Genomic DNA, 21,300 nt, shown 5'->3' with positions numbered 1-21,300 from the left:
ACATTCATGAGTGTCTGATTCTGCCTGAGGGAAAAAGGAAAGGTTTCACCAGAAAGGTGCACCAGTGTTCCCGGAAGGCTTTGGAAATAAGGTCTTATTATGGGTCCTTTACTCTTGGCCCATCTCCACAGCCATTCCTGCCCCTTCTCTCTCAGACCAGTCCTTACTCTGATAACACTTTGGTTCTCATCTTGCCCTTGTTCTCATACTCACTCCATTTTTCCATACATGCAGACACATACTATATCTTTTCACATCCTTTAGAAAATAAAAAGCAATGGGAAAAAAACCCAAACCCAAAAAGCCCTCTTCTCCCCAGATTCCCTCTAAAGCTCTTGTCCTTTCCTCCCCATTAGAACCATAGTATCTCTACTACTTCAATTCTCTCTCTCTTCAGCCCACCACAGTCTGACTTCCATCCCCACTGAAACACTTCTTGCCAAGGTCACAAGTAACTTCTTTGTTGCTGAATCCAGTGACTTCTTTCTCAGTCTTCTGTTGCTTGAGTTCTGAGCACTGACACTGGATATGACCTCCTTAACTCCAGTCCCCTTCTGGCTTCTGTAGCCCTGCACCCAGGGTCATGATCTTAGCTGCTCCTCCTCTGCCCAGCTGCTGGTCCTCAGGGACCTCACCTCTCCCACTCCTCTTGTCTTACATGCTCTTCCAAGATGATGCTGTGTCTGACACGAGAGAAATCTGTGCTTCTCTTGGAAAGGATATCAGAAAGATCCCTCAACAGACAGCAACGCTGAACAACCAGACCTTCTCAGACTGGAGACCAGAGCCTCTACCAATTGCCAGGAATTCCCACGCAGCTTCTGAATTTCAGATTCAGAACTGAGCAATGGCTCCCAAGCAGCAAAGGCCATTTGCTAAATGGCTGGGGCACTGCAGGCTTACTAGGCATCATGAATTACCTGCAACAGAAGTATAGGTTTGACCTCAAGAAATGTTCTTTAGCCTGATGGATGTGCCCACCTCTTGGAGAGCCAGGCATTTTGCCCTTCTCACCAAGACTACAGAGGCCCGGTAGGGTGTTTCTCCAAAGGAAAAGATGGGTCGCTATTACCCAAAGAAAGGGATAGAGGGAACAGGCAGGCAGAAACAGTAAATGTCTTCCACAGCTTTGGTGATATATCTGCGTGCTGTTGACACCAAATCTAGATCTTCAGCCCGTATGTCCCCTGTCAGGGAACAGGAATTCCTATCCCCTTCAGGAGTCCTTCTAGCTGGACTAAGATTGACCTGGGACAGATCAAATTGACCTGGGACATATTAAGAGGAAAAAGTCAAATTTAATAGTGTACATGCAGGAAATCTACACAGGCAAATGTCATCCTGAACTAAAGAGAAGGGGACAGGAACCTGGAACTTCAGAGGAAAGGAGTGTACTTCATGGTGACAAGAAAAACAAATGTTGGTAATTAGATGTTTGTCCTGCCGTACAGATGGGTCACTCACATAAAGTTGATCCCTGCTGGTAACTTTCATTCTGGGAAAGCCCCAGTCTAGATTCTTCTGCATGGTTAAGGGAGGGGCAGAAGTTTCTTTTGAACCCGCAGAGTCTTAGTGGCCTTCAGCTCGCAATCATCTTCATGTCAAAATGACCATCTTGACCATCAGGTGCTCATGCCTCTGCACCTGCCACCACACCTGTGTCTCGTGTCCTGCTTGCTGTCTCCATGGATGTCCCACAACACCTGGAAAAATGAGATGTGTTCAGAATTCAATGAGTATCTTTCCCCCTCAATCTAGTCTTCAGGCCTTTCCCATCCTATTGTATTGGATCAAATCGGATCTGATTCACCACCTCCCATCTATCTGGCTCCTAGGTGATTTCATACCCCTTGTACTTTGGAAATATTTTTAATGTGTTAATATATTATTTTTTAAGTAAAAGCTAATTTTAATGAAAGAAAATACCTCTATAGAAAATGTGGGAAATACAAAGAAGAAAAGTATGCGTTCTTCAGCCCCAGCACTTGGGGATGACCGCTGTGAGCGTTTTGTTGCAGTGCCAAAGAGTGCCTAAGAGCCAGACTGGCTCTGTTAACAGTCTGGCCCCACCATCCCCACTCCTCTGTGTGACCCTGGACGTGCTGCCCAAGCCCCTGTGCCTTCATGTATTCTCTGAGAAATGAGGGTAATGATAGTACCCGCCTCAGAGGACTTGGAGAGGACTCTGTGAATAATGGGATAGGACACTGCCTCGCTTATAGCATCCAGTACATCCTTGCTGCTATTGTTATTATAAATGTATATGTGTTAATTGCTGATAAACAGCGTATACAGTTTAATATTCTATTTTTAATTAACTATTGTAAGCATTTTCCAAGTCACAAAGTAGTCCTCAAAAACATGATCTTAATGACTGTGTAATAGTTTGTTATTTAAATATATTCATAAGTTCTTCTGTAGTTGACTATTCCTCTATTTGAGGCAGTTGGGGTATGTATGTTTGCTCTAATAACTCTGAGCTGAAAATGTTTATGTGTATATGTACATATAAAAGTGTCTCTGTGTGTCTGTATCTACATCTGACTATGAGTCTGATTATTTTCATAGAATAGAATTTTACACCTAAAGAAGGGATGAGCTGTTTAAAGTCTCCAGTAATGTCCTGAGAAATTGCATAAAGGCAAGGTTTTCAATCACATACTCCCAGGGCCCACCTCACTACACCATCTCTAGCTGTGAGATGAGCTTGTTTTAAGTCTGCCCACTGTTGCTGCTGTTCTTGACAAGGTCGATTTTACCACAATTCACTGGGGTAGGAGGAGATGAAACCTTGCCCCAGGTGCTTCTGCATACATTACTCTTCATAATGGTAATAAATTAACTGAGCACTCCCATAAGCCCTAGACAGACATACTAACTTGCTTCTCGCCCAGTCTGTTTTCCTGTGAGTAGAAATCTACTTCCTGGTACTGACAATACACTCCATTGGGTTTTCTTATTTCCCTGCTCCTCTGCCCTAGGATGTTTAGCATTTTGGCACCTCTCTCTGGTGACAGCACAGGTCCCCAAGCCCAGTAAAAGGTCCTAGGGGAGCCTGGCTCAGGTAAGGTACTAGCTTAGATGGACTGACCCATTTTCAGAACTCTGTGTGATCCCCTCAACATACTGCAATGTATTGCGAATCTTTGTACAATATTTCAGGTTTGAAATACCCCCATAGGAAGAGAGCTAGAGTTTTCTTTTGCTAAAGTAAAAGTAATATTTTCAAGTGCCTTCTGTTTTACAAAATGCATTCACAAACATGATTCCTTTGAGCCTAAAAACAACTCTGGGAGTTAGGTATATTTGTCTCCATTTTACAGGTGAGGCCCAGAGAGGAGAAGCCACTAGTTGAGCTGGTGACTGCCAGAGTCAGATCTCGAATCCCTCCTCTTCCTAAGGAAGGATGCCTTCAGTGAAGGAGAGCCAGAAGGAGGAACATAATCTTGGGGGAGGAATAATACCAGCTTTGCTTGAAGGAGTAAGAGTCGAAGAAGTAGAGGCCGTAAGTAGGAGCACTTGAACAGGGCAGGCTTCTTAGATCCATGCTTATGGGAGCCTGTGGCTGGACCTGCTCCTGTGACTTTGTGGGAGTAGTCCCTGGAACTCTGGAGAGATAGGCCCTTGAGTGAATCCTAGCACTCCCTAAGTCTCAGTTTCCCCATTTGCAGGATGGAAATAATTACCCCGCTCTGCCAATTAGAAGAATTGCTTTGAAGATCTGGTGCCGGGGTGCCTCTGATGCTGCCTGGGACCTTTGAAGTGCAGGGCAAGCATTTAAGCCAGGTTTTCTTACTTCAGGTAAGAGCAGTCAGGACTCCAACCAGTGTTCCTTTCTTTTTCTCCTTTTTTTTTTCTTTTCTACTTCTCATCTTTATCTTTATTATTTTGCAGTGTCCTTGTTGTAAAATGATATGATTCTGAAATATAGAGATGGAAAATCTCAGATGTTCCCCCTGTACCCCTCCATCCTACTCTACAGAAAAATAGCCACAGTTTGTGGTTTAGTGCACTTTCTTCCAGAGTTCTTTTTTTCTTCCAGAGTTTAGAAACATACAGACTTTGATGTATGTATGTATATATATATATATATACATATATATATATACACACACACAGAGACATCCATTTACTAGTACAATTTTGTTCTTTAAATTTTACAAAAATGTTCTCTACACTCTTCTGTACCTTGCTTTTTACCCCTTAACAATTTTATCTTGAAGACATGTTTATTTTTTTTAAAGATTTTTATTAAAAAAAAAGATTTTTATTTTATTTACTCATGAGAGAATGAGAGAGAGAGAGGCAGAGACACAGACACAGGCAGAGGGAGAAGCAGGCTCCATGCAGGGAGCCCAACGTGGGACTCGATCCCGGGTCTCCAGGATCACGCCCTGGGCCGAAGGTGGCACTAAACCACTGAGCCACCCGGGCTGCCCTGAAGACATCTTTATATCAAAGCTGCCTATATCAAAGCTGCCTGTGTCTCTGCCTTTCTGTCTCTCTCTCTCTCTCTCATGAATAAATAAATAAAATCTTTTAAAAAAATAAAAAAGATTTATCTATTTGAGAAAAGAGAGAGAATGAGAGAAAACAAGTAGGGGGAGGGAAGAGGAAGAGGGAGAAGCAGACTCCCTGCTGAGAGGGAGCAGGACATGGACAACATGAGGCTCTACCCACATGGGGCTCAACCCACGACCCTGAGATCATGACCTGAGCTGGAGGCAGATGCATAACCAACTGAGCCACCCAGGTGCCCCAGGACACAAATTTTAGTATCTGTTAAGTATGTTATACTGCCAGATACCCCTCCCACCAAAGGTGTTTGGGTTGTCCATTTGCCTACAAGGGCTCTTAGCAGGGGGTCATTTTGCACCCCACCCCCCGGGAACATTTGACAGTATTTGGAGACATTCTTGGTTGTCATAGACTGGGACCTAGTGCTGGAGATGCTACTGGTACCTAGCGGGTAGAGGCCTGGGGTGCTGCTGAGAATCCTGTGATAAACAGGAGAGCCCCCACCACAAAAAATTATGTCAGTAGTGCTGAGGTTAAAAAACCCTGGCTTCCACCCTTGCCGATGCTGGAGATTACCATTTTTTTTATAATAAATTTATTTTTTATTGGTGTTCAATTTAGATTACCATTTTTTAATTTTTTTTAAAGGTTTTTTTTTTTAATTATTTATTTTTGATAGTCATACAGAGAGAGAGAGAGAGGCAGAGACACAGGCAGAGGGAGAAGCAGGCTCCATGCACCGGGAGCCCGACATGGGATTCGATCCCGGGTCTCCAGGATCGCGCCCTGGGCCAAAGGCAGGCGCCAAACCGCTGCGCCACCCAGGGATCCCTAGATTACCATTTTTTTAAAGCTTGCTTATCTGATAGTTTGAAAAACGATACCTTATTTTATGTTGTACCTCTCCAGGAGAATGGAGTTATAGTTACTTCTTAGATTATGTATTATTTGAAATTGTTATGATGAATATGTTATTTTTATAATTTTCTTGAAAAGCCACAGATTTTTTTTAATCGATACCTCTTTGATTATTACTATGCAATCTTTTCTTAAAATTTAGTCATGCAAGTGCCTGTTTGCCTTTTCTTTTTTTTTTTTAATAAATATTTTATTTATTCATGAGACATGTTTGCCTTTTCTTGATAAGGAGTAAAAAGAATTCTTTAGTGTGGGCTTTGAGAACCTGTCAGTGCTTCAGGTTCAAGTCTCTCATCCTCTGGCCTTCAGAATTTCTCTACTGCACTTCAAAAGCACCTTTTCCTAGTGGACACCCAGACCTAGAAACCACCTCGGAGAATCATCTTAGCCCAGAGATACTCTTTATCACAGACCAGGACCCCAAAATAAAATGTATTCTGCAGCTAACCTTAGGACACCCAGAACATCCACCATGGACTCATCTGCCCAGATGCCAGGAAAAAAAAACAAAAACTTATGCTCATTTCTCAGCTGCGAAACCTGAGATCCATTCACCCTGTGAATTTTCCAGCCTGTCACAGCTGAACCAAGCCCCTGGTGCTCCTGCAGAGCCTGAATCTGCTGGCATGGGTTCTGGTGCAGCATGAATGCTTTTCACATTCTCTCCGCTGAATCCTTATCAAATGGAAAAGCTATGGAGCCCAGTCCTAAGCCCTGCTCAGCATGGCAAGACTCCTGGAAAAGTGCTGTGTACCTTTCACTTGGCTCAGAGAAGCCAGGGCCAGACTGGAGGACACGCCCATGGAGAACTTCTCAGTAATTCTGGAAACTCCCAAGAAAATATCCCATGTGGCAGAAATGGCACAGACTTGCCCGCAGCCTTCGCAGATCGCCCAATAGCAGACTTCAAAATGGGGAGACACCTCCTGGTCCTGGTGCCAAGGACAGGGCTTCTTCCAGAAGTTCTTTGCATTGGATCTGTAGCCTGTTGTGGTTTTCCAGTAAGCAAAGGCATAGGTGGAGGCTGCCTTGTCTGATGGCTCTCTTGGCTCTGAAATCTACACAAATCCAGTCAGTGGAATGAAATATCGAACCTGTGAGGCGGTAAATGCCCGAGGCACCCCTGCCTTGCTGATTTAGTGAGGGAAAACAGTAAGAGGTTCACAGTGGGAAGGGAAGAAAATGATGTATAAGAAAGAACACCTGTCTGCAAGTCAGGGCCTGAGTTCTGCTCTTGCCTCATGTGTCCTGGGACAGATAAATCACTTTATTTCTCTGGGCCTCAGCTTCCTTGTTAAGTAGTTATTAGAAGCATTTGCTCTGTTTTTCAGTGTGCAGTTTTCTCAAATAATAACATTGCTAACTAGATAAAACTGGCTAAAATAAATTAGAGATCTAAAATGGAGTTTAAAACCTGTCTAGTTCCTGCTGGTTACTTTTTCTTATTCAAAAGCAATAGATGTTCAGAACAGGAAAAAAACAAATAAAAACAAGATACAACCAAGTACAAAGTAGTTCATAGAGAACACTCACCAGAAACCATGCTGTTGGCATCTTGTTGGGATCCTTGCAGAAAAGAGGTCCTTAACTTGGATTGGTGGGTGGGCTTTGTGGAGGAGAGCCCCTGAATGATTTAACAACCCCTCTTCATGGGCGGCTTAGAATGTTTTGAGTTGTTTTGCCATGACAAAGAATGCCATGCAGATACGAACTGGATGAAAAAGAATTAGCACTTATTAAGAAAGCAAGCAGAAAAATGGACAATTTGAATACCTGACAAAGATGCTTTAAAGGGCACAAAAGGATGCCAAATTGTCCCACAGCATACAAAAATTACCATTGAGAGACAGATTAACGATCATGTTCAGCCACTTGCATTTAAGTTAACAAATATTTACTGGACAGATGCTGTTGTATCTGTGTCAGATGCTGTGGACTCCGCAGGCAGCCCAGCCACTGACCTCGCAGCTATCAAACTAGTGGAGACCAGCACGGAAATTATTTCATGCACAAGCAGTCATGTTTGTGTTTAAGAAAACTTCTTTACACATGATTGGCACATTAGAACCTGGAATCATCTCACTCCCCGAGTTCTCCTTGCCCCAGCCTCACAGCCTCTGAGGGGTCTACATGTCTTAGCCTTGAAGGGAGTTCTCTTTCCAGCTTGCATGCTGTCCAGATGTTGCCTCTGAGTGCCACTGCATGAAAGCCACTCAACTTTTGCTTGTCCTCTTTGGGGAACAGGAAGCTTACTACCATCAGTTTTGCCCCTGCTTGTTTTCCCTATATTGAACTTCAACCTCCCTCCCTGTAGCTTCCTCTGATTGGTCCCAGAATCTCACAAAACAAGTCTTCCTTCTTCTCCAACCTGCAGATCTAAAGAGCTTTAGGTCTTCAGGTGAAGCACCCAATCCCACAGTCTGTCCCCAAGACAGTACCCAGCACCTGTGATGTCCTTCCCTGGCAGAAAGGTCCTGCAAGTCCCCTGTTGATTGATCAAACCATGCGCATGCCCAGACCAAACAAAGTATCCATGAACAGATGGCCGTGGCACCGGGGCATCAAGGCCCAGACCTTTGAGGACAGACTATGCTAGTGACACTAGAAAACCTTTTGCAGCCTCAGGAGGGTGTATGGGGATGGAGAGAAAATGAGCCAGTCCTGATTGGAGGCCCTAATATGCTGTCTTCCCAAAAAAAGAGCCGATGTGCCTAGAGCATGTGCTTATTTCCTGGGGATTTTCATTCATCAGGTCTGGTGTAGAACCCGAGATTCTGCGTACAAGCTTGCAGAGATATGCTGATACTTCAGAGGATACTTTGAGGAGCAGAGCCCTAGAGCAGTGGTATCATAATACCCTGGAGGAGCTTTAGAAATACAAAGTTTGGCTTACCCCAAAGCTACTGATTCAGGCTTTTGATCCATTTATTGAGAAGGTCTCAACCTAGACAGCATATTAGAATCATTTAAAGAGTTCCTAAGATGCTGGCTCAATAATCTCTCTCTCTCTCTTTCTCTCTTGTTGCTTTAGTTTGAAAAACTTACCAGCCTAATTTGGTATGGGAGCAGAGGTTCCCAGCCCAAACTGTACATCACTGTCACCTGGGAATATTATAAAATGTCACTGTCAGGGCCCCTCCCTGCAGACCCACTGAATCAGAACTTCTAGAGGTTAGGGCCAAGAGATTAGCATTCCACAAAGCTTCCCAGATGATTCTGAGGTGCAGCTCTGGGTGCAGAGTCTGATAGAGGAATCATCTGGGATTTTTTTTTTTCATCTGGGATTTTTGATGAAAATACAGGTTACCACACTCTCCCCTGAATATTCAGGAACTTGTATGTTTAACAAGTGCCATGGGTGATTCTTACGAAATGGAAAGTTTGGGAAAACACTGAGGTAGAGGAAAGGTCCCTGGATTGGAGTCAGAAAGACAGTGCTCCTGGCTGCAAGACTTCCCACAGGTCACTTAGCATTTCTGAGATTCATTTCTTCATCTGTAAAATGGAGAGGACAGTAACTGCGTGGGGCAGAGATAGATAACTGCCCCACAGGTCTGCACAGCCAATCTATAGGACAGTTCTTGTTGGAACTGGCCAGAGATTACATTTCCCAGCTCCCCTTTGCATTTTGGTGAAGTGGCCACAGGACTAAATTCTGGCCAATGGAACGAGGGCATAAGTAAGGAGGTCTGCTACCCATAAAAACCTCCCATGAGGTCCCCTGCTTGGATAGCAATGCCTGGGTGATCTTGGAAGCCCCATGATAAAGTTGGCAGAGAACTCCCTGCCCTACTACCCCCCTACCTGCTAATTAGACTATGTGAGTTAAAAACTGTGTAAAGACACTGTGATTTGGTGGTTTATCTCTTACAGTAGCTACTGCTATGCTAACTAACATATTGCCCCTAGGACTGGCAAAAATTATCTCATGTAGCGGCTGCAGACTGACAATATGAGGGCTTAGATCCAACCCACAAATATGTTTTGTTATTTCTGTACCAGCCAGTTTTTTTTTTTCTTAACATATTTTAAAATAGATTTCATGCGAACATCTGGATCTCCAGGTTCTTTAAAACCTGGAATAGTGGTGGCCATGCTTGCAATCCACTCCAGGAGTAATTGGCCGGAACAAGGAGCAGCCAACTGTATGTTAGGTGGTACACATGCTCTACCAATCTGCCGTGGTCTCCACCACACCCTTATGGCATTTTGGGGGTCCCTGTAGCTTCCTAAACCAGTAGGCCCTGTCGTAATGGATGTAGACATTAGACGCATTCACTGTTAGAGGAGTTTTCACAGTGAATTTCTTAAGGTGACTTCTAACTTCTGGGAGAACCATTCATCCTGCCCAAAACTTGGAAACAGAATCTCCTGAGTGATCCTTACAAACTGAAGGATGTCCTCCACTCCCACCCCAGCCTACCCATGGCTGTGCCCCGTTCAGCATCTGCTCTATATGGAGGCAGTCGTCTGCAGAGAAAAGGGCTCAGGTGTATCTGGGGATCAGATATACCTGGATCCCAACCCCAGCTCTGCTGCTTCCCTGCTGGTGATTGCGGGTCAGACAGTTCATGTTTCCTGAGCCTCCATGTTCCCATCTGTCGGTGTGGACATTAGGACACTTGTCGCAGGATTTCTGTAAAGCAGTAGGCTAAAGGACACTTACACCCTGTTCATTTCTTCTCCTTTCCCAGGCCTGGCTTGCCCCCAGTGGGGAACAAGAAGTCAAGCAGTATCTTTCTAAAAACAAAAAAAACATAAAACCAAGCTCGGATCCTTTTTAAAAGATGTAAATCATGTAGTTCCATTGTAGGTGTATTCATCCGCTCAGGCTGCCACAAATTGGGCTGGCTTAGCAGAATTGTACTTTCTCATGGTTCTGAAAGCTGGAAGTCTAAGATCAAGGTCCCAGGAGGGTTGGTTTCTGCCTCTCTTCTGGCTTGTAGACGGCTTCCTTCCCACCATGTCCTCACATGGCTTTCCCTTGGTGCTTACTTGAGGAGACTGTCCTCTTAAAAAGGATTAGGGCCCCACCCTTGTGACCTCCTTTATCTACAAATACAGTCATGTTGGGATTTAGGGCTTTGACAGGAATTTTGTGGGGACACAATTCAGTCCATAATAGAAGGAAAACTGGAAAATCCAACTGAGAGAGAAAAAGGCATTTGTGATCCCCTCTTATCTGTGTCCACTCAGCATAATATAATCAAATAACCACTTTTTAAAAATATTTTATTTATTTATTAGAGAGAGAGTGAGCACTCGAGCAGGGGGGAGAGGGGAGGGGCTGAGGGAAAGGGAAAAAGAGAATCTCAAGCAGACTCTGTGCAGAGCCTGATGCAGGGCCCAATCTCATGACCCCGAGATCATGACCTGAGCTGAAATCAAGAGTTAGGTGCTTAACTGACTGAGCCACCCAGGCACCCTACCATGTAACCACTTTTACTAACTATCCTTCTATAACTTTTATATTTTAAAAATTGAATGGTACATACTTTTTTGGTAACCTGTATTTTTTAATGTTTATATTTTAAATATTACAGTATCCTCGCTAAGTAGAAGTTTTAGAGCAGCTCATATGATTATTACCTTTACATTATACCCTTACACATTTAGTGGATATAAATTATTCTATGATAACGATGTATTTTATCTAATCCCCTATTGTGTGGCTCTTAGAACTCCCTTTTCTGGGATACCTGGGTTGCTCAGTGGTTGAGCATCTGCCTTTGGCTCGGAGTGAGATCCCGGGGTTCTGGGATCGAGTCCCACATCAGGCTCCCTGTATGGAGCCTGCTTCTCCCTCTGCTTCTGTGTGTGTGTGTGTGTGTGTGTGTGTGTGTGTGTCTCATGAATAAATAAATAAGATCTTTAAAAAAAAAAACTCAATTTTCTGTGGACTTGGATGTTAGCACTTGATTTGGGGCTAACAACCTCATTCACCTGAGCATCAGTTTCCCCATTGGCAGTATCAGGATAGTAACAATATCAGTTCAACTGAGTTAATGACTAAAAAGTGCTGAGCAGGGATGCCTGGGTGGCTCAGTGGTTGAGCATCTGCCTTTGGCTCAGGTCGTGATTCTGGGGTCCTGGGATCGAGTCCCTCATCAGGCTCCTCACAGGGAGCCTGCTTCTCCCTCTGCCTATGTCTCCACTTCTCTCTGTGTGTCTCTCATGAATAAATAAAATCTTTAAAAAAAATTAAAAATGCTGAGCACAGTGTTTGGCACATGTGAAACCCTCATAGATGTTATTATAACGTGTATTATAATCTAGCAGTAGTAGGCCCAAGTGAGAAGTTCCCTAAGAGGCTCCCCATCTCACTGTGCACGGAGTTCACATTCAAGGCAACCTCTTGGTGGCTGAGTCTATCCCTGGTTCTTATGGAAGGAAGGGCAGGAGTAATCCCATCACTGGCAAGGAACAGCTAGACTCCAGTGTGAATTAATACATTGGAATTTCAGTATATGTATTTCAGGTGTTTTGAGATTTCTAGCACACAAACTGGGCACTATTTCCTTGATTAAAACCCTCCAGTGACTCTCCAGTACCCTCAGCATGATGTGATAACTCCTAAAGGTGGTTTAGCAGGCCTGGTATGACCACCAAGCCTCATCTTTCACCTCTGTCTCCAGCTAGATAAAAAGCCATGGGTCCCTGAAACACCCCACCCTCACTCTCACCTCTGGCCTTTACACCTGCCCTCTGCCTGGAGCATGTGTCCCTTTCTCCATCTTCTCTCTGTCTGGCTAATTCCTTCTCATTCTTAAAGTCTCCGCTTAGAGGTCCCTGAGCAATGCTGGTAATGCCCTCCCTGTGTCCCCTACTTTTACCATTTCTGTGCCCATCGCTGACCCCCAGTTGGCAGCACCAACATTTATGGCCTGAGGGCTTTTTTGTAATCACTGGAAGCAGCTCTGCCAACCTCAGGGCAGGCCTGAAGTGCTGGGAAATTAACTCTGCCTGCTCCCTGCAAGGAGCAGCCTTCCAACAATGACTGACAGGAGTTGGTGTGTAAATACCCTGGCTTTCTTCCTCCTCTGGAGGCACTTTACACCAGCCTCAGAATTTCCCTGAGGGATTAAGCTCCAGATACCCATGGTGCTAACTTGCTTGACAATACACCTTCCTTGCTGCCTTTCTTGTCTATATTTTCCCCCCACTTGCTTCCCAGAATTTCCTTCTCCCAAATTAACTGCTTGTCTTTGAATTCTTGCCTCAGGATCTGCTTCAGAGGAACCTATACCTAGAGCCACCAGCTCCTGAGAGCCTTTCCTGGCATGTCCAGCGCCCAGGTGGTGCCCCTTCCAGGCTCTTACCCTGGCACAGCACTCATCACATTGTGGTATAATTGCCCAGGTCCCCACAGAAACAGACAATTCACTGGGAAAGAAATTAAAATGGACTTGAAACATTTGAAAAGATGAAACTCAAAGAATGCCAGCTGATAAAGGCATACAAAAGGACAGAATTAGAAAATCATTTGACAGCACCTGATACTTGGTTCACCCAAGGACCATCAGTGAATGAGAAACCAGATACCCATAAGGGCCTGGTGGGAAGAGGAAAAATTGGCATTTAACATGGAGAGTGGTGGTCACCACCTTAAACATGGCATCATTAGTAGTGGGACATCAAGACATTGTGGATTTCTGGATGCAAGACGAAACTAAGTAGGTAGCATCACCCATGAAGGATTAGTTACAGTTTGCCCACAAATAGTTCATCTGAATCTAGTCTATCCTTTGGACCTAAGTACTAATTTATAGGAAACAGAGGAGAGTACGACAAGGTAAGAGGCGCCACAATGACCAAGCAGACTCCCCAAGTGGAACATTGTACAAGACAACTGGCCCAGTGTCTCCATGAGTTGACATTGTGGGAGAAAAGATTTACAAAGAAATTTAATTTTTTAAATCTGAAGAGTGTATTGTTTACGTAAGAAAATGATTTATGGGGAACCCTGGGTGGCGCAGCGGTTTAGCGCCTGCCTTTGGCCCAGGGCGCGATCCTGGAGACCCGGGATCGAATCCCATGTCAGGCTCCTGGTGCATGGAGCCTGCTTCTCCCTCTGCCTGTGTCTCTGCCTCTCTCTCTCTCTCTGTGTGACTATCATAAATAAAAAATTAAAAAAAAAAAAGAAAATGATTTATGTTAGGTCTAAAGTATCTAATAGAGAAGTATTTCATGGATGAAATATCATGATGCCTATAATTTGTTTCAAAATACTTCAAGCCCCTTCAATTTCCTTCCCAAATTAAACATGGCAAGTTTTAACCAATGATTGTATTTAAGTGATGGATAGATGGGTGTTGATTGAGCTATTTTTTTGCTATATCATATGTTTGAAAAAAATTTTTAATAACTCAAAAGAGAAGCAAATAAAAACTACAATATATCATTTTTCACCCAAAGATTCAAAAAGGAAAAAAAATGTTTAGAAATATGCTGAGTTGGCAAGGGTATAGGGAAATGGGCCCTTTTGTAGATCGTTAGTGAGGAGTGTAAATTGGAACAGTTTCTTCTGAGGCAACTTGGTCAGAGACATATTCTTTGATCTAGCAATTCCACTTCTAGGAATTTATCATACATACTATACTCAAACATGCACAAATCGGTATGAATAAGGATTTTTGCTGCAGCATTGTTTTTATAACAAAATATTAGAAACGGCATGTTTGTCTGTTAATAGGAGTTAAACTTATTACAGCACATTCATACAGTGTAGACTGTTAAACAGTATGGGTTAGACCTGCGTTGATAGGAAACTCTTTCCCTTTATGTATTGTTAGGTGGAAAACGCAAAGAGCAGGCCAATGTCTATCTTATTTATCACTGTATTTCTGATGCCGCTTAAAGTGCCTAACACACTGTGGGTGCACAATTAATATTTGTTGAGAAAATGAATACACATTTGAGTGCAACTGCTGTGACATGGCTCCTGAGATGCATTTAGGTTGAAGACACAGAGAAGGCCTATGGGGCATCCAAATGGGTGGGGGCTGACAGTGCCAGTGCCTGGGGTGAAAGAATTCACCCAAGGCAGAAAAAGTTGATAGAAATTTATTGAATACATTGTAAGAGAGCAGTGACAGGGCCGCCATAAGGAGAAATTATCTTCCACAAGACAGTGGTGAGGAGCTATAGTTATAGGGTGGAGTATGGGGATGGACAAAATTGTACTTTTTGGGGAGTAATCTTAGGAACTGTGCTTGGTTGTAATTGGTCAGTTAGGGATGGTGGCTACTTCAAGTTGGGTCTGTTAATGAGCCTGTTTGTGTCAGGTCAGTGGTCACTGTGGGCCATTTTGCCTTGCTCAAGTTTCTGTTGCTCAAGCCTGTTGCCTAAAAGCAGCCTCTACAGGGACAAGATTTTCCAAATTTCCTGATCAAATTTCTAAGGCCTTACTTCCCTGAATTCAGACATTTGAGTTTTCCCTGAAGACAGATCATATCCTGCTTTGATTTTTGTAAAAAAAAAAAAAAAAAAATAGTGAACAAGAACACACTTTGAGGAAAAAGAAGGAATAAAAATTTCATGGAGGGGTGCCTGGGTGGCTCAGTCAGTTAAGCATCTGCCTTTGGCTCAAGTCGTGATATCGGGGTCCTGGGATTCAGCCTCCCCCAGAGTCGAGTTCCCTGTTCAATGGGGAGTCTGTTTCTCCCTCCCCCTTTGCCCCTCCTCCCCAACTCAGGTTCTCTCTCTCCCTCTCTCCCTCTCTCCATCTCCCTCTCCCTCTCTTCCTCTCTCCCTTTGTCCCTCCCTCCCTCTTTCTCTCTGTCTCTCAAATGAATGAATAAAATCTTTAAAAAAAAAAATTTCAAAGTGCCTGGTTGGCTCAGTTAGTTAAGTGTCTGCCTTCCGCTCAGGCCTAATCCTGGGATCGATCCCCAAGTTGGGGGGTCTCTGCTCAGCAGGGAGCCTGCTTCTCCCTCTCCCTCTGCCTGCCATTCTGCTTGCTTGTGCTCGCTCTCTCTCTCATTCTCTGACAAATACATAGATAAAATCTTTTAAAAATGAATTCATGGAAGGGTGATCAGGGAGGCTAATGTGGCAACTGGGACTTGGTAGAAAACATAGCTCCAAAAGCCAAAAGGGAAGCCCCTGGGCCACAGAACTTTTATTATCTGGTAGAAGAAAGGACACTGATTCCTCAAGAGCCATGCCTATCTATCTGAAAGGGTGATGTGCTCAGGAGTCCTTGATAGCATCACATGGGGGAGGAAGGGCAAATACAGAAGCTTATCTTCCTGGTGCATCTGTTTTCTCAATGGTAAATAAATTAAAACAGTATTTGGGACACTGGGTTAGTTCATGGGATGAGTGGCTGCATTTGGCTCAGGTCATGATCCCAAGGTCCTGGGATCGAGTCCTGTATCAGGCTCCCCTCTGCCTATGTCTCTGCCTCTCTCTCTCTCTCTCTCTCTCTCTCTCTCTCTCTGTGTCTCTCATGAATAAATAAATAAAAATCTTTACATTTTTTAAAAAATTAAAACTATTTATAGCATTGGAAGCAAGGGCATATTAAGGAATTTTATGTAAAGCTCCCATGAATATTTAGGATAAACTAAGTGATAGCAGGGCATTATAGGCTTTCTTGAGCTTTGTGCCTCAGTCTCCTGGGTGAAGATGTGACCTTGGACCAAGGACTTGACATCTCCAAGACTCACCTTCCTCCTCTAGTAAAAATGATTATTGTGCAGATAAATGAGATGATGCATGTAAAGTGCTTGGGTTGATAACCGCTTGCTGTGCTGTTGTCTATATCATCATCATGTCTACATCGCTAAGAGGATAGAGTCTGGAGCCAGACAGATTGGGTTCGAATCTCTGCTCCAGCACTTACTAGCTAGGGGACCTTGGCCAAGGTCACTTAACCTCTCTGTGCCTCATTTTCCTCCTCTGTAAAATGAGGCTCATGCGGTTATTGTGGAAGGCTCAGTGAGCTGATGGTTGTAAAGCCTGGGCAGGTGGCAAGTGCTATGTAAGCATTTGCTCTGTACTTCATAGTCTGTGCCCTTCTGCCCTTAGAGGTCCTTGAGGAGAAATGCTAGAAAATGACAGGTCCAAAGAGAGACAAGCTATTTCCAGAGACTGATTTATAAGAGGAATGGGTCTCTATAACACAATTGTCCTAAAAGGTATTTGCTTCTTGGAAGATAGAGAGTCAGAACCCCTTAACAATGGTGGAGTCTTGGCAGAAGCCTGGCCAGATATGAGCCATTTGGGGGGCAAGGCCCACTCCCCTGTGGCTCCTCGAGCCCTTCCAGGGAGCCTGACCTAGAGGACGGGTGGTTCCTGGCAGGGGCCAGGGGCGTGCCAAGGGGAGGAGGAGGGAAGGAGCTCCCGGGATCCCCTCGCCCCTCCCCCAGCGCCCAGCGAGTAATGACATTCACGGAGAGGGGAGGGAGGGAGCGAAAGAGGGGCAGGCTCGGCGAGGCCATGTGATGCTGGGCGAGAGAGAGCCGCCGCCGCGGAGCCTCCTTCTTTCCTCCCTCTGATTCCGGGCTGTCATGGCGACCCCCAACAACCTGACCCCCACCAACTGCAGCTGGTGGCCCATCTCGGCGCTGGAGAGCGATGTGGCCAAGCCCGTGGAGGCCCCCGACGCTCCCGAGGCGGCCAGCCCCGCCCATTGGCCCAAGGAGAGCCTGGTTCTGTACCACTGGACCCAGTCTTTCAGCTCACAGAAGGTAGAGCCCAAGGGAGCTGGGGAGCAGGATGCACCCGCTGGCGAGGAGGCTTGGGGGAGGGGATCCAGGAGGGCCCAGGGGGTCTGAGGACGGGGGAGAGGCTGGAGGGTGGAATGTGGGATTTCGGGGCTGGAGGGTGGAGGATGCCGGAGGTGACTGGCCCTGTCTTGGGCCCCAAGAGCACCGTTCCCAATTGTGGGAACATCTGTTATGCCTCTTTCCCTCCCAGAAAGACCTGGTCTGTTGGAGGGCTGAGAAGAGAGACAAAGGCAAGGGGAAAGGAATGGGCACTGCTGGGAAGGCGGCCTGTTGGAGGGGGCGGCTACTGCGGGGAGGGAGGAGGAGTGCTTTCTGGGATCCAGCCTCCAGCCCCAGTAGTCGGTGGTGGGCCTCCCTCCGCGCTGCTGTCCTGGATACTACAGGCCCTCCAGGTCGCAGCTCCTGCCTGGCTGGCAGCCCTCCTCTGGCTGGGGCTTGGAGGGTCTGTCCCCAGCCCTCTCCCGCATCCACACTTACCTGGAGCTGAGAAGGAAGGAGTTAACCCATCTCCTTAGACTAGCTTGGGTTCGGCCCCTAAAATCTATGTTTTGCTCTTAAAGACACAGACAGCCCCTCTGCTCCTTCTCAGACCCAGACGAGCTGGGAGGGCAGCTAGGAATCCAGCCTGGTGCTGAGATTTCGGGGTTCCCGCTTCCGGGGGGTGAGGGCCAAGCACTGCGCCTGTGAGACAGGGGCGCCTCTAGGGGCGCAATCTCCCACCCCGGGCGGCTGTCCGTCAGTGGGGCACGAATTCAGCACCACGGCCAGGGCCCAACAGCGAGTGTTGATGGTTTGTTTCTAAGGGATTCCGGTTGTCAGACCTTGGAATTCCTCTTCTTCCTGGGAGATCCTTTTGTTACATTCACTCATTTTTTTCAGATGGAGAAACAGATTCCTAAAGAGAAAGGGCCTTGGAACCAAAAGACTTAGATTTGAGTCTTGGTCCAGGCTCAGTTCATCATCTGGAAAACTAGATGATGATGAAAATAATAATAATAATGGTAATAGCTACTTGTAATTCCCACCCCTTCTCAGAGTTGCTGAGAGGGTTGTTGAAGAGGCGGTATAACTTAGTGTTCTAGACTGGCGCTTCTCAAACTTGAGCATACATTAGTCACTGCATGATCCTGGTTTAAACACAGACTGCTGGGTCCCACCCCAGATATTCTGATTCAGCAGGTCTGGAGTGGGGCTCAAGAGGCTGCATTTCCAACTAGCTACCAGTGATGCTGATAAAGCTGGTCCACTGATCCTTTTTTGAGTAGCTCCAGTTTAGAGTATAGACCCTGAGGCCAGACAGTCCCCAGTAGAAGAATCATCTCCCCCAATAATTCACCGTAAAGCTTTGGACAGGTCACCTTGCCTCTCCAAGGTTTTATAATCTGTAAAATGGAGCTAATGGCAGTACCTTTCTCAAAGGGTTATTTTGAGGGTGAAATGAGGTGATACACCAAAAATGCTGATAGCAGTGCTTGGCAAAGGGTCAAGGCTCTGATAATTATAGGTGTTATGATATCACTAAAGTGCTGGGTGAAGGAGGGGTCTGCTTAACCAGAGCCACTCTGGGACTTATCCATAAATTCTACACGTGCAAGCTGAGCACCTACTGCATGCCAAGCTCTATGCAAGTTGTTGGGGGTTTGAAGATGAATCAGACTGACCTCCAGACTTCAGAATCCCTTCTTTCCCAGAACCTCAGGAGCCAGGTCCCAGTGGTTGGGACTGGACAGGTGGCAGAGGGATGGCACCTGCCATCACCGTTCCCCAAGGGAGCTTCCTGCTCTTCCCCTTGCCCGCAAGGAATATATCCTATTCAATCTGCACTCAGAGCTGAGGTGGCCCTTTATTTTGGGATGGGACTCTCCACTAAAACCCATTTGTGACCAGGCCAGCCTGGGCATCCTCTTGCCTCCCTTTCAGGGCCTTCCCCTTGTCTGGGTGCCCATGGTAGGTTCTAGGGGCAGTGTAGCCTGGTGGAAAGGGCATGGGCTCTGCAGTCATTTGGTCTTGGATTCCATTCTCATCTTAAGTGCTTACTGGATGTGTGACCTTGGACAAGTCACTTAACCTCTCCATGCCTTAATTTCCTCAATGAGACTTTTGCATCCAACCCTGCAGAATTCCTGGGGGATTAAAAGGACATGGACATATGTTAAGTGTCTGGCACATAGTAGGAATTTAGCAGGTAAGCTTCCTTCTTTTCAGTCCTTAAGGGCCCTGCCTGCATTCAGGGAGCAATTCCCCTTTGTTTAGCATCTGAGAAGCCTGTCTTAAATGGTACATGAATAGCAGAAAATAGCCTACCCTCAAGAGTGGTGGTGGCTTCATGGGACATCTGAGGACTATCCCAGAGCCAGAGGGCAGCAAGACAGTGAGGGGGGTCCCGAGCTCCATCTCTGGGGCCAGAGTGCCAAGGATTCAATCTTAACTCTGCCACTGACCAGCTGGGTAATTCTGAGCAGGTTGCTTAGCCTCTCATGCCTCACGCATCACGGCTATAAAGTAAGAATAATAACAGCACCTCCAGGATAAGGTCATTGTGAAGATTCAGCAAATGTATCCATTAAATCCCCTAGAGCAGCACCTAGCATATAGAAAGTGCCGAGTAAGCGCACTTATATTTACCAGACAGGAGATCAAATCCTGACTGTGCCACTTCCCTCTGTATGCCTTTGTGCACGTGTCTTCACTTTTGTAAGTCTCTGCTTCCTCCTCTGTGCAGGAGGAACAGTAACCTATCTCAGAGAGATGTGAGGATTGAATGATAGCATGCATGACCGCACACTTAGCACAATGCCTTAAAGATTGCATGCTAACAGTGAACTTCCATGCACCATCATAAGTGATCATCTGGGGCCACAGGGTTCAGAGGAGGTTCTAAATGCAAAATGTAGATATTAGTTTGTTTCTGAGGCTGTTCTGCCCCCAGCCTGCTTCTCCTTGGCCGGAGGTGAGGGCCAAGGGGTGAGACTGGGAGGGGCAAACATGCAGACAGTCAAGACACCAGCATTCTGATTGCTGGCATTCCAACTCACTAGCTTGTGACCCCAGGTAGGTCCTGACCCTCTGTGGTCTTCAGCTTTTCAGCATGAAAATGGACTAGATGTTTGATACAACCTGCATCCCTCCCTCCCCAGGCAGGAAGAATCGCCCTGTTTCTGTGTGTTCCCAGCCTTTTGAGCATTCTTCTGTCCTCATGCCAGCCAGTTAAAACAACAACAACAACAACAACAACTAAGATTGCTATTTACTGGCTGTGTAACTTTTGCCAACTTAGTGTTGTCTCTGTGCCTATTTCCTCTTTTGCAAAAGGTTCATGATACTAGTACCTACCTCATTAGGTTTTTGTAACACATATAAATGTCTTAGAGCAGTTCCTGGTACAGAGAAAGTGCTATTTGAGGGTTAGCTATTCTTCCTGTGATTTCCACCAAGGTGAGTCTCTGAGACCCATCCTTGGCTTCCTGCAACAAGCCTGTTCAAGATCCCCTCATCCCATCCTCTCAGGGTCTGCCTTTGTCTTGGATGTACCTGTGGGTGGAGCCTTCTGTCCCCAAGAGTAGGAGGCCCAGATCTGAGTCCTGTCAGAAGATAGTCCCAACACCCAAGACACCAAGGTGATCTCTCCCTCCCACCCTGGCCTTGCCTTTCATGCTCTTGGGCACTGGCCCCCAGCGCTGTCCACGCTGCACTTGACCATTTCCTCCACCCCCAGAAGCTCACAGGTGACAGCTGCAGATCTCACTACTCCTCTCAGAAGCCTGTAGTTGCTCACCAGGTCCTTCCAAGAAAGAGACAGGCCATCCTCATAATGGCCTTAGGCTCTACTACAGGATGCTAACCTTGCCTGGGTCATGGACCCCTCATCAATGGGGGGAAGCCTGTGGATCTTTCTCACAATAGTGCCTTTTAATGGATAAAGCAAAATATACAGCATTACTAGAAGGGAAGCCAATCAAAGTATAGCTATTGACATACTTTTAAAACAAATTCATTGTATAATAGTATGTGTTTCTGTATGAACCTGTTATATAACCTGACCTAGTGACAGGACTGATCACTGTAATGTCAAAGTCATGATGAGTGTAACTGTAGGAATGTGCAGTGATGAAAGTATCTGATTTCTTGTGGT

At 45.7% G+C, this 21,300-nt stretch overlaps 1 protein-coding gene and 2 long non-coding RNA genes across 4 annotated transcripts in view; 2 read left to right on the top strand and 1 right to left on the bottom strand.

Moving 5' to 3' along the window:
• The window catches only part of LOC140595350 (uncharacterized), an 11,245-nt gene extending 5,052 nt beyond the window's left edge, over positions 1 to 6,193 (top strand). The window contains exons 2-4 of the long non-coding RNA XR_011996896.1: positions 3,324 to 3,505; positions 3,672 to 3,801; positions 5,666 to 6,193. This is a non-coding gene — a long non-coding RNA (uncharacterized lncRNA). The remainder of the gene's footprint in view (positions 1 to 3,323; positions 3,506 to 3,671; positions 3,802 to 5,665) is intronic.
• Positions 1,279 to 20,801, bottom strand: LOC112920088 (uncharacterized). 2 transcript variants are annotated; one of them, XR_003235017.2, is made up of 5 exons: positions 17,646 to 20,801; positions 6,970 to 7,147; positions 6,191 to 6,494; positions 3,687 to 3,920; positions 1,279 to 1,703 (listed from the first exon to the last, which is right to left on the bottom strand). It is a non-coding gene; the product is annotated as an uncharacterized lncRNA (long non-coding RNA). The 2 variants fall into 2 exon arrangements; XR_011996897.1 differs by lacking the exon at positions 3,687 to 3,920.
• GDAP1L1 (ganglioside induced differentiation associated protein 1 like 1) overlaps positions 16,746 to 21,300 on the top strand; it is a 26,963-nt gene continuing 22,408 nt past the window's right edge. The window contains exon 1 of the mRNA XM_025998756.2: positions 16,746 to 17,129. Within this exon, the coding sequence (XP_025854541.2) occupies positions 16,950 to 17,129 (180 nt within the window). The 5' untranslated portion in view covers positions 16,746 to 16,949. The remainder of the gene's footprint in view (positions 17,130 to 21,300) is intronic.

Source organism: Vulpes vulpes, chromosome 14 (assembly GCF_048418805.1).
Source record: "Vulpes vulpes isolate BD-2025 chromosome 14, VulVul3, whole genome shotgun sequence".
In the NCBI taxonomy this organism is placed as follows: Eukaryota; Metazoa; Chordata; class Mammalia; order Carnivora; family Canidae; genus Vulpes; species Vulpes vulpes.
The sequence above is the reverse complement of the archived record's forward strand: the minus strand, read 5'-3'. Positions and strand labels throughout refer to the sequence as shown.